The 13,791-nt window shown below is 39.5% G+C and overlaps 1 protein-coding gene across 1 annotated transcript in view; it reads right to left on the bottom strand.

Annotated features, from left to right (window-relative positions):
- Nucleotides 1-13,242, bottom strand: part of LOC113410342 (opsin-5-like) — a 29,547-nt gene extending 16,305 nt beyond the window's left edge. Inside the window, exons 1-3 of the mRNA XM_026664866.2 lie at nucleotides 13,155-13,242; nucleotides 2,646-2,808; nucleotides 1,043-1,170 (exon numbers count right to left, since the gene is read on the bottom strand). Of these exons, the coding sequence (XP_026520651.1) occupies nucleotides 1,043-1,170; nucleotides 2,646-2,808; nucleotides 13,155-13,242 (379 nt within the window). The remainder of the gene's footprint in view (nucleotides 1-1,042; nucleotides 1,171-2,645; nucleotides 2,809-13,154) is intronic.
- Nucleotides 13,243-13,791: the final 549 nt, after the last annotated feature.

Genomic DNA, 13,791 nt, shown 5'->3' with positions numbered 1-13,791 from the left:
TCTTCGCTGATGATTTAAAGCTATTCAACACCACCGACAATACTGCTACCCTTCAAAAAGACCTCGACTATGTATCAGAATGGTCAAACAAATGGCAACTTCAAATCTCAACAAATAAATGCTCTGTCTTACATATTGGCAAAAAAAAAATCAGAAAATAAAATACAAGCTGAATAGTCAAGACCTTGTTGATGATCCAAACTCTGTCAAGGACCTTGGAGTACTCATCTCTAATGATCTAAGTGCTAGAGCCCACTGTAACTACATAGCCAAAAAGGCATTAAGAGTTGTTAACCTAATCCTGTGTAGCGTTTTCTCCAGTAATATCACAGTACTAACTAGAGCATACAAAACATTTGCTAGACAATACTTGAATTCAGCTCATCAGTCTGGAACCCGCATTATGTATCTGATATTAATACAGTTGAGAAAGTCCAGAAATATTTCACAAGAAGAGTTCTCCACTCCTCTATTCGTTGCAGAATGCCTTATGCCACCAGACTTGAAATTTTAGACCTAGACAACCTAGAACTACACTGCCTTCGGTCCGATCTAAGTATAGTACATAAAGTTATATATTGCAATGTCCTACCTTTCAATGTATACTTCAGCTTCAACCATAACAATACAATAGATACAAACTCAAGGTAAACAGCACCAAACTTGATTGCAGGAAATATGACTTCAGCAACAGAGTGGTCAATGTCGGGAATACTCTACCTGACTGTGGTTTCTTCCCCAAACCTCAAAAACTTTAACCTTAGACTGTCTACTATTGACCTCACCCCGTTTCTAAGAGGTTTGCAGGGGGCGTGCATAAGCGCACCAACGTGTCTACCGTCCCTGTCCTATTGTTTCTTTTATTTTCTTATCCATGTATTCATAACTGTTTTTTACTTATACCTATTATCTTATAATTGCTTAATAAAATAAAATAAAATAAAAAGATCATGTAAGATGATGGAACAAGAGTCAAGATGAACAGGATTAAGATTAAGACAATCAGCAAGAAAAGGGCATTTAAGACGCATGTCCCACCTACCATAAGCTGGGTAACAGACCTTCATGCAGCAAACTGTGCTCAGTGCAGTCAAGCTGGTGAGGCTGCACAGACCAAAGAGAACTCCACAGAAGGCATAGAAGATACACATGGCATGGTTGAACAGCCACCTAAAAAAAGAGATAATGGCAAAATAGATGACCAGAAGAAATTATGTCTCTAGTTGGAAAGAAATGTTTCAGCAGCTAAGAAAATGTCCAGGAGCAGTACACATCTCCATTTCTTAGCTGAGAGAGCCAGCATTGTCCAAAGACATTTCCATGGTCCAGCATGACTTTATGCCAAGATGCACAGAACAATGTGGTATCTATTTATCTACTTGCATTTGCATGATTTCAAATTGCTAGGTAAGTAGTGGGAGCTAACCCATCCTGTGCTTGGGCCTTGAACCTGGGCTGTCAGTTTTCCAGTGGACAAGCTCAATGTCTTAAACCACTGAGCCATTCCAACCCCTTGTTTTAGCATCTAGGACTGCCAATATATGTCCAATGAGCATCAATGTTCCCATCCATGCTTCCTTAATGTCTACACTGCCACACTGCATGTAGTTCTCATTTTTTAAAACATTTCTTTTTGGGGGGGATGGAAAAATTAATATGCTACCAAAATAAGGCACCATTCCCTTTTCCTCATTGTGCCAATGAAGTCCAGGTAGAGGCTAAGTATTGTTAGAGAATAAAATTAGCAGGTAATTGCATCCACCTCCCCAGAAAATAATAATAATAAAGGTATGCTAAGATTGTAAAAACCTTCCCAGGAGGTTTGGGAGGGGAGTGAGTGTAATCTTACTAGTTTACTTTCTGATTGACAGATGTTTTGTAGCTGACTATGTATACCACTCTCAAACATCTCCCACCCTTTAAAAAGATGGCTGTTCTGGAACATCTTTGAGTCCCAATTGATGGGAGTCTTCAGTTTCAGGTAAGTTGATGTGAAAGTGTTAATATAGTATTTAATTCTAACTTTATTCTCATGCATATTTATTATTGCATTGGCTTTATTATTGCTGTTTCTGTACCATTTAAATAATTTCAAGATTTGGAAAGTTTAAACATTTTATAAGTAAATAAACTTGTCCAAGATACCAGCTTGGTTTGGTAATCTCTGCTTGATCAACATTTGACCAAGTCGGTTTCCCCCAAGTTGGATACATGTCCAGATACGTAGTGACTACATTTCTCATTATCCTGAGGCAGCCGAAGTCCTTGATTTTATCCTGTATTATTAATAGTTTTAAAATGAGGTCATGGAGGAAATAACTAAACTCCATCATTCTCTGCTCTGGATCTACTGTTTCTCCCTTCTGTCTTATTATTATTATTATTAATAATAATAATAATAATAATAATAATAATAATAATAATAATAATAATAATAATAATAATAATAATAATAATATAAACATTATAACATAATGTAAACATTGTTGAGAGCTTCAAAATAATCTACCCATGTTAGCTCTTGATTACCACACTGTTGAAAAAATACCAAGAAGAAAACTTAGTCAATGGAAACCACACTGATCTTCTGAAGGGAAGAAAGAAATTCAATTGCATTGATTAAATGGCTGAATGGGTGGAGTTACCTGTGGGCAAAGAAGGATGGTGTGGCCAGTGGAAAGAGGATCAAAGTCATGCCTATGTCGCTGATGGCAAGATTCACAATGAAGAATTCTGCAGGCTTCAGGAGGGCTCTTTTCCGGTAGGCAACCCATAGGAGAAGTGAGTTTCCAAAGAGAGACACTACACCTGAAAGCAAATCAAAATTGTGGTTTAGAACCTGGAAAAAAGAAGATGAAACATTCATTCACTATATTTATAAACTGTTATAAGTTGCATAAGAACTGCATCTACAATGACATCTAATTGCAACCATTATATACAGTAGTCATGATAATTATAGCAAAGTTTATACATATTTAGGGTACTCCTTCCTGACCTGATATTCTCCTGGTGTGTCATTGGCTATGTTGACTTGGAATTTCGAGAGACGTAATCCCAACATTTCTGGAAGGCATTAGATGGGGACAATTGCTTTAAAGCCTGAATCTTCTTTTGTTTCTTTCTTTGCAAGAACATGGCTCTGTTCACACAGTATGTTTAACTCAGTTACTAACCCAGTCAAATATCCTTACTACTAGTTCCAGCCATACACAATCATTGCTAAATTATAATCTACATTTTTGGGATTCTAGAGCAGTGGTCGCCAACCAGTGGGCTGGGGATGACAGGTGGTCCGTGAGAAAATTTTGGTGGTTCTCTGAGAAATGTTACCCCCAAAGCACCCCCCAAAGCAATTAAACCAGGCTGCGTAGGGACACAAGGCTGCACCATTCACATGGCTTGTGGGAACACAAGGCTTGCGTTGCTTGCATTGCGAACAACACGAGGTAGTGAGGGGAGGGGGAAAAGGGCAGAGGGGGGAACTTGCCCCACTCACCCCACGCGCCTCACCTGGCCACGCTTCTTTTTACTTCTGCTTTTGGCTGCACGCAAGGAAAGCAGCAAAAGTCTTTCTTTCTCTCCCCCAAACGCCGCCAGAAATGAGTCTTTGGGACCCTGCAAGGCATCCTGCTTCAAGAGGCTGCGCTGGCACAAGTCTCACAAAGACTCATTTCCTGTGGAGTTTGGGGGAAAGAAAGAAAGACTTCTGCTGCTTCTGCTGCTTTCCTTGCATGAAGCCAAAGGTCTCTCTCTTTCTCTCCCCCTGAGAACGGAGCTGGAGACGGTATCCTGTGATCCCAAATAAAGATCAATCAGTAGGAAAATGGGGTGGGGAATTTTCCTGCAGACTTTTTGGGGGATTTTCACAGGGTCTCTGGTCTGCGGGATTTAAAATTGTGAGTTTGGTGGTCCCTGAGGTCCAAAAGGTTGGCGACCCCTGTTCTAGAGTCCCCATTTGCTTTCTCTGGTAACCCTTAAAGCCATGAATCAGGACAGTTAGATGACATGTCAGGAAATAGTAGCCAATGCTACACAGACAGCAACACGGCTGACTTGGGCAATGGAGCCAGTCAGTATTAAAAACATATGTTCAGTGTTGCAAGGACTTGATACTGAAGTTGTAAAATGGAGAGTCTTAGTTTTTCAGCCACTCTTTTTCTCCAATAATTTTTTCTTGGATGACTAAATATGCAAACAAATTAAATATTCCCACCACACAACTGTTTGGGTAGATTAATTTAATCCTGCAAATCAGTGTTTCTAAAACTTGGCAACTTTAAGATGCATAAAATTCAACTCCCAGGCCATCATTGCTAGCTGGAGAATTCTGGGAGTTGAAGTCCACACAACTTAAAATTGCCAAGTTTGAGAAACATTGCTGTAGATGATTCAGTTTCTTTTGGATTAAATTTAATCTCCTGGAGATTAGTTGACTAAGTCAATTAACTCATTTATGGTGTTCCCATAATATATTACCTCCTTCTTATTTAATATAACCTTGTTATAGGATCTGGGCCAATGTTTCACAAAGGCTATCTGTACAATCCACCAGCAATGTTTTTTCCCTATTTGATCCCATAGAATTTCCCAAGCTTTTTGATATATGGCCATTTCAACTTAGTTTGTGTCAATTTCCATATTTTATCCTTTGTCTGCCTGGTGCCTCCATTTCTATTGCACTTAAATCCCCATAAAATGTGGATAAGACAGCTGTTAATTATAAAAGTTTGTCTTTCTTGGTCCTTTGGCCAAAACTATATTAATCACAATATTTCTCAAGTAGAATTCAGTTAACTTTTGTTAAGAACCAGTACCCTACTGAAAAATGCTGAAAAGAATAGTGTTTATTTTGAGTGGTTTTGATTGCAAGCTTCATTCTAATTAAACAGCCATTTGCAACCATTTCTGGCAGAGATTTATTTTACTGGTTTGAGATAAATTATAACCCCCCTCTCTCCCTCCCCCCTTTCTCTCTCTCTCTCTCTCTCCTATATAATTATTTTATACAATAATATATTGCATGCCAAAATAAATGAAAGAGAGGAAAAAATATTATGCAACTGAAGCTACTCAGACAAGATGTTATTTTGTTTGAACAGAATTGAGACAACACTGGTAATTAAAATTTAATTCCTAGGATTTTCCTTTTCCATTAAGTCAGGCTAATTTCATTTAAAAAGTGTTTTCCTACATAATTCACAAAGGAGGCCCTGAGGACAGGTTTGGGGCATTTGGAATGACTGCTTGATAGATTGGGATGCAAATTAAATATTATGATAACAGTAACATGCCGAAGATGGAATATAGCTGCTCTAGTGATTTTATCTTAGCCCAAATCCTTTGGGGCTCATTCTTACTCAACATGCATTGGAGTTCTGAGTATAAATCACTTCAGTTGAAAAAAAATGGGATCTACATATTCATGTTTCCTCTTCATAATTTTTGGACACGCTAATTCCTTATTCGTTTACTCAGAACTTTATTAAAGTCTAATACAAAGAGTGCTGAGTTTTGATAAGCAGATAGTCCTATAGTTCTACCACATCTGGGATTGCATAAAGCAAGATACCCACTCAATATATCTACCATCTACCATCTCCTTCAGATGTCTCAAAGGTGCTTTTGCAAAAGGCAACTGGACTTTCTTGGGTTTTTTCCCCCTTGGAAACGTTTTGCTTCTCATCCAAGAAGCTTCTTCAGTTCTTTTTTTTAAAAGGAACTGAAAAAGAACTGAACTGAAGAAGCTTCTTGGATGAGAAATGAAATGTTTTCAAGGAAAAAAAACCCAAGAAAGTCCAGTTGCCTTTTGGAAAAACATCTTTGAGACAACCATGAGCTGCATCATTGAGAAGTTCCACAGACATCTCCTCCAGAGTTTTACACATTATCCTGGATGAGCTGCAAGTAGATTAATAATGTTGTTATGATAGGAAAACTGAACAAGAGACATTGTCAGTGCTTCCAAAGGTTGCCCAACTAAATTCTCAGCTGTTTCATATTCTGGCTGAGGATGCTGGCAGTTATACTTTTGCAATATCAAAAAGCCACAGTTCTCACATTCATTGAGGACAATAGCTAGAGATGGAGAACTAAAGCTTGGGAGGAGAAAAAGGTCCTGTGAATGTGCAGAAGGTACAATAGCTTGAACTGACAGACCCTTCTGAGGAAATAATGTGAGGGTAAAGATCTGTGTGTTTTCCAAAATATACAACACTACAACACAGCCCTTTCAACAGTTCCAAGAAGGCTCCACACCAATTTGCACTACTCAGGTGACCCTGATGACACAGATAAACCTCCAGGTGACCTTAACAACCTGCTAAAAGCATGCAAATGACCAGCTGTCTGCAAAGCATATAAATTCTTCCATTCCCCACTATCCAGTCAGACCTGAAGAAGATTCTTGGATGAGAAGCGAAACATCTTCAAAGAAAAACCAGACAGTCCAGTTTCCTCTTGAATAAAAGTACCTTTGGGACAACTGTGACCTGAATCTCCATAAACATTTCCCAAAACATATTTATTTATTTTATTCATGTAGTATATTGCCTACCAACTTGAGCTCAAAGCAGTTTGCAATCCAGAAAAATAAATAAAATGCAAAGAAAACAATGTAACATATTTAACACAAAACTCTATTCTTTCAGAAGTCTGATGTTATTAGCACCCCTATATTTGCTAAAAGTCAGGTGGCGTCACTGGTGGGCAGCTGGATGGTCGGTGAGGTATGGGCAAGTTGCTAGCTGTGATCTCTGGCTGGGCCTGCCCACCCACCCTTGTTCTATGCTTTCCCTAAATAACTAACTCCCCCTCCCCCAACCCAGGCTGCCCAGGTGAGTTCTGCACTGCCCCGGAGCTTCCTGAGTCGATTAGCTGCCTGTTTGAAGCTGTGAGGCCCTTGTCAATGAAAGTGCAACCCACCTCTGGGTAGCATCCAAATCCAATGAAATCAACCAGTATCAACCAATCACTACATAAATAAAATCCTGCAGCATAATCAAATTACTAAAGCTTTTCTAAAAACCATGGGCTTAGGGACATTCAAACCTTAGAAGGCAAGCTATTTGGGTCTACAACTCTTCATTTCATGTGAGACAGGGACCATCACCATTCTTTAATAAAGGAAAACACAGGACAGGCTGAATCTTGCTGGGAGAGATAATCCTGTAAATGCTCAGGAGCCAAGCTGTATATAAAACTAGACAACCAGTGTGTGTTGGTCATGGTTTCAGAGATATTTCTTTACCTAAACAGAAAATGACTGCATGCCCAGAGTAAAGCAGCTGTAGGAATGGAAATGATTTCTTATTTCCTATCAGCTTCCTCATTGACTTTCTTTGTAGAAAGCTGGCATAGACCATTGGAAATGACAATCACATGACTGTGGCTTATTGCAGCAGCACAAACATGACTACAACTTTTCCAAATTTTAACCCCATGTGACTCATGGGTCCCAGATTCAAAAATTGTTGTTGTATGATTTATCTGTCAACTCGTGAAGCATCCCTGACCTATTCTGGAGTTGCCATAGGCAAGGGGGATGGGGAATCAAACCTCGCAGCTGCATCAAGTAACTTGCATTTCAGTCAAAACAAAGCACATTCCAGCTGTGCACGTCAAGGTTACCTCCTTGGAATCCCACAGTGGTTGGAGAGAGTGACTTCTACAACCTGTGAAATTGCTTCGTTGGGGGGGAGGGGGAAACAGGGTCAGAGCGAAAGCGCAAATTAAGTGAGGTCAGAGTTGGCTCCACTTGGTCCATGCCGACATGAAGATCCTAATAAATAACTGGTTTTCTTTTGAAGCTTGGCCTGAGGCTCATGATTTAATTAAGGCATCAGTCAGAACCCTGACATTCATCTGTCAATGACAGATGAATGCAGGTCTTCAGAAAGAAAGTTATTTGAGGGAATGGAGAATAAACAAACCGCAAGGACTGTTGGAGAAACTTTCTTCTTTGGAACTATTTTTTTTTCCTCACCCAGTTAGCACAGTATATTCAAAGTCACATTCTAATTCTAATTTGGTAACAGAAAGGCAGACAGTTCTATTTTTGGCCAAAAGTGATAGCTATTTAGGACACATTTGTGGAACACTTTTGAAAAACATTTGGAAGTTTTATTGAATGTACACTTGAGATTCTCCATCAGAAATGCTTGGAGGTGCTGGGGGTATCTGGGATCGAACCTACCATTAGGCTGAGTGAGCTGGAGGTGTTAAGAGGCATGGGGTGGAATTAAGAGCAATAAGAGCTATATGCATACCAATTTCTCTGTGATCCTCAAGCTGATTTGCTGTCTGTTCTTTCAGGAGCAGTGGGAAATATATGCTTTTTTGCTAATAACAGATAACAGATAATCAGAGTTGGAAGGGACCTTGTAGGTCATCTAGTCCAATCCCCCGCCCAAGCAGGAGACCTACACCATTTCTGACAAATGGCAGTACAATCTCTTCTTGAAAGTCTCAAGTGATGGCGCTCCCACAATTTCCGAGGGCAACTTCTGTTCCATTGGTTGATTGTTCTCTGTCAGAAAGTTTCTCCTTATTCCCAGGTTAAATCTCTCCTTGTTCAGTTTCCATCCTTTATTCCTTGTCTGGCCTTCATGTGCTTTAGGAAATAGCTCGATCCCTTCCTCTCTGTGGCAGCCCCTCAAATATTGGAAGACTGCTATCATGTGTCCCCTGGTCCTTCTCTTCACTAGACTAGCCATGCCCAGTTCCTGTAACCTTTATTCATATGTTTTAGTCTCCAGTCCCCTAATCATCTTGGTTGCTCTTCTCTGTATTTTTTCTAGAATCTCAACATCTTTTTTATCATGTGGTGAACAAAACTGGATGCAGTACTCTAGGTGTGGTCTTACTAAGGCTTTATAGAGTGGTATTAGTACCTCCCTTGATCTTGATTGTATCCCTCTGTTAATGCAACTTAGGATTGCATTAGCTTTTTTGGCTGATGCTACACAGTGCTGGCTCATATTTAGCTGGTTGTCCACTAAAACTCCAAGATCCCTCTCATAGTTGCTGCTGTTGAGCCTGGTTTCACCCAGTCTATATGTGTACTTTTGGTTTTCCTTGCCCACGTGTAGGACTTTACTTTTCTCTACAATGAATTTCATTTTGTTAAATATGGCCCAGTGTTCTAGTCTGTCAAGATCCATCCATAATGTTGAATTGAGTCCCTATATATATCATATCCCATTACATCATGGTTCCCCAACCTTGGCATGTTGAAGACACATGAATTTCAATTCCCCGAATTCCCTAGTCAGCCATGCTGGCTGGGAATTCTGGGAGTTGAAGTTCATGTTTCTTGACGTTGCCAAAGTTGGAAAACCATGCACTACACTGACTATGAGTATAGATATGTGAATTTGTCAATGGAAGAATTTGAGAATTTGAAACTGAGATTAAAGACTGCTCAGCAATGATGGGAAAAAAAGATGAAAGGAATCTGACCCCTTTGGGATGGATGGAAAAGCTATATCTCAAGTATTATGTATTCAATTGTGTCAGCTAAAAAGTATGGAACAGTAATATGTTACATACAAAACTACGCCAAAAAAGAAAGCTGTGCAAATATTATCAGTTTCATTAATGTATGCAGACTGCAGAATTCAGCTGTACTTGCTGCAAATATGAATATAGAATTCCTTAAAAGTGAGACAGAAATTGAATAGACAACCTGATCTTGATCAGAGTGACCTGGTTAAGAGTACAAAGAAATTTGCTTCCAAGATGTTTTACATGAAGATGAAATAAAAATAATCATGATCATCATCATCAGCAATAGCAGCAACAGTAGCCAGAGCAACATCTTTTTGAAGATGGGTATCTTTAATAATTTTTATGGCACACCCCATTAAATATTTCTACATATTTCCAAGCTAGATATTGACACTAGAAACTGGTGCAGTGGCCTAGAGGTGGAACTCTGGCCTCACGATCAGGAGGTTGTGAGTTCGATCCTAGGTAGCGGCAGATATTTCTCTCTCTGGGCACCATGAGTAATTATCTGCTGTTAACTCTGCATTGGCAACAGGAAGGGTATCCGGCCACTAAACACTTAGCTCCATTCAGTTGTCCTGACTCTACCCAGATGCAAGGGATTAAGGGTTCATTAAAAGACAAAAATCAAGCAATAATAATATGGGACCTGGTTGACTTGTGCCCTGAGATCTGGATTGCCTGCCTGATCAAATTCCCAGTTGATCCTTTCATTTCAGAGGTTATTTTTGCCAAGGTACCATCAATCCCTTTTCACTCTGACAACAGTGATCCCTTTTTCAATGCATCATTAAGCATCTCCAAGAAGCAGACAGGACTGTCACTGATTAATTTCTACTGCTGCTTCTGGAAGACTAAAACAGACAAGTCCCTGGGAAGACAGAAGGCTGGGTTTCTGTGCATTCAGTTGAAATGCTATTCTATCCGTCCAGTTATAACTGGATGCTGCGGACTCTGTTTTTTTTCCCCCCCAGAAGGAGGAATACCTACTAATCAACTTGTCTGCAATTTGCAGGATTGAATGGTGATTATTATTTTTCTACATTAGGTGGGGAATTTTCAGGGTTTATAGAAAACAAGCATAACAGGGAGAAGGCTAGCTCCAATGTTCTCAGTAATCCACAGGTTGTTTTTAGTTGTAGGGAAATGTGTCCAATCCATTAGACTAAACTGGAACAGGCTACGAGTTTATCTGGGGGACCATCTCTTGCTGGTCACATCTACCTGACCCACCAGAGTGGGGAGGCAAGGAATGTTGCGGGTCCCATCCCCTAGGGGGATACACCTGGTGGGACCTAGAAGAAGGGCCTTCTCTGTGGTGGCTCCCTCTCTCTGGAACATCATTCCCCCAGAGATTAGAACGGCTCCCACTCTAACACTCTTCTGGAAGGCACTGATGACCTGGTTCTGCCAGTGGGCCCAGGGAAGCCAGAGCGGGATGGAGCCCATTAAATAGCTTGTATTATGTGTTGTCGTCGGGGCAAGGGGTGGGGGTTATTTTATTATTTTATTAAATATATGATTCTCTCTTTTATTAATTTCATTGTTTTTTATGTGATGTTTTTATATTTTTGTAAGCAGTCTTGAGTCGCCATGTGCGAATAGGCCGCAATATAAATCTCCTAAATAAATAAGACTGCACGGGGACAGGCTATTGCTGATCAAGGCATTGGGCAAACATTGTTTAAAGAAAAACCTGGAACAATGCATTTGTGATGAGGCCTGCTAGTTGCCGAAGGATGCCCTGTCTGCTGTTGCTAGATCTGATGGCATGTGGATGAATAGGATTAGAAAGCAATCTGTAAATATGTTAAACACACAAGAATTAAGTTTGTCAAGGCTGACAAAAGAGTTGGTAGAAAATGCTTAAGAAGCCTGGGGTAAAAAAAATATGGCTGTTTTAATAAGTAGATTTCAAAAGTGGATATCTTTTTTTCAGACTAGCTCAGAAACCTGAAAAGGGCAGTTGGTTAAGGTCATGTTGTACTCACACTTTTGTGATTTTTTTTTTTTAAAAAAGAAAAATTGCATCATTTAGATGATTATAAATGATTATATTTTGGGATGATACATGGCTAGAATAACTTAGTCTATCGAGTAAAAAGACAGGAGGTCTTAACCTTCTTTTCTAGATATTCTCTGACTATATACCCCTTAGCCCACCTTTCTGGAACTATCTGGTAATTATTGCTACCACCAGCTAATGTTCAGGACAAAGTTTTTAACCTTCTGTATTTCCCTTAAAACATGACATGTGGGACAGGCAAGGACCCCACAGCCAGCATAACTCAGTAGCAACTGGTGGAAAAATAAACTCAATAAAAATAAAAATAAATTTTACAACATCACATCCTTGGCCTGCAGTGTGAGATGAGTAGCATCTCCCACTCCATTTGGAAGATAGATCACTGTGACAAGTAATAATATTATTCTTTTAAAAAGGAGAAGAGAATACTTTCCCCCCCCCCCCTTTAAGTAACCATATGTAAAACTTTTCATGGCAAAGGAGAGAAATATAGAGATATTTTACACACAGAAAGTATCTGAAATGAATTTTCCATAGAGATACTATAAAAGATAATATATAGTTCTTGGCAGACAGATTCTACTCATAATGAAATAACTCTGATGGTCCAGGGAACATAAGTATCTCAAGCACTAACAGACAGACTTTGTGACATCATAAAATAGGTACAGAAAGGAAATTAAACTTGGTGCCATTCTTAGTTAATTTTTCACACACACACACCCAAAATAGATACCCTTCTGAACAGATGTGGCCTCTGTTGCAATAATGGTACCTGAAAATTGTGTTTCCAGCAAGTGGATAACCATTTGTCTGAAGTGGTGTAAGGTTTTCTGCCTAGGCAGGGGGTTGGACTAGAAGACCTCCAAAGTCCATTCCATTCCATTCTATTCCATTCCATTCCATTCCATTCTATTCTATTCTATTCTATTCTAGTTTAAATTTGAGGAAGGGAAATGGTAACAATGGTTTCCAGCCTCTTGTTCAGCAACTTTGCTTTATTTTTAAAAATATTAATCATGTTTTATTCTAGCTAAAACGGAGGATTTCAGGCCATCTGCTTGTTGAATACACACCCAAACAATGTATTTCTGCTTGAGATGGAGATGTATACTGAGATGTGTAGCCTGAAGGGAACTTGCTATCCATTTATTACAAGTTTTAATAATAAAAACACCAAATACTCTGATGCCTGGATTTTAATTTTTAAGAGATTTTAAATTCTGGATGCTCTCTTAGGGAGCATTGCCTTGATAGATTTTAAAACCTTGTGATTGATTTTTCAGCCATGCCAACTAATCAAGTACTTGCAAAAAAAAATAAGATGCTTCTTGAAGCAAATTCCAAAATCCCCAATATTTTTTTATAAAAAAGAACATTTGCAATGCTAGGAGTCGATGGGAAGAAGAGTTAGAACAGTCCCAAGAATATAGCAATTTGCCCAGCACATACCATAGTGAACCTATCAAATTTATTGTCACAATGATCACTAACTTGAATCACTTTAAAAGGTAGAGGGGTAGAGGGGGTGGAGTAATACAAGCCTTGGCCTCGTCCAGCAGGGCGAAAGACTCTCCAAATTGTTTTCTTGCAAAAATGCTTCCCTTCCTCTCAAGCTTACCAAAGAATGAATAGAGAGTTCCAAAGATCAGATCTTCCCCTTCGGATAAGGTTGACAAGAACACTGGGGCATTGGAGGCATTTTCCATCTGGAGATAAAACAGAAAAGGAAGCAAAGGCCAGTCAGCTTCGGTTTGGTCAGACTGCATCATTCAACACCCCCGCTTCCAACTCTCAAACAGAACACTGTCCAAAGGCAGCATGTTTTTTTCTTGGCTGTCAGCTTCAACCAAATCAACCATGGGATTGTAAGCACACTGCAGTGAAGAAAAAGATGAACTGGATGCTGGCACTTAGATATGGGCTGTGCAACCGGCAGATAATAGAAACTGGCTGGGCCACCCAATTTGTGGTAATCTTACTTAATTATGGCTTTATGCATTTAATAATAAAATATGTTAATTAGCATATATATATGAGAGGGAGGGAGAGGGAGAGAGAGAGAGAGGAGAAGAGATTTGGGCAGAAAACACCACTAAGTAGATTCAGCTGCTGTGCTTTCATGAATACTATTTGTTCCAAGTTCAGCCAAGCTTCTGGCCTCCTCTGCTCACATAGACTCTGGGGCTGCCTGTTGCAGAATTTATGCTATTTGCAGTAAGCTTCACCTGTTCAATCTAAAGAGAGGCAAATCAAGA

This window comes from Notechis scutatus, chromosome 3, assembly GCF_049901735.1.
Source record: "Notechis scutatus isolate UNSWTSFEM ecotype Mainland chromosome 3, rNotScu1.2, whole genome shotgun sequence".
Taxonomy (NCBI): domain Eukaryota; kingdom Metazoa; phylum Chordata; class Lepidosauria; order Squamata; family Elapidae; genus Notechis; species Notechis scutatus.
The sequence above is the reverse complement of the archived record's forward strand: the minus strand, read 5'-3'. Positions and strand labels throughout refer to the sequence as shown.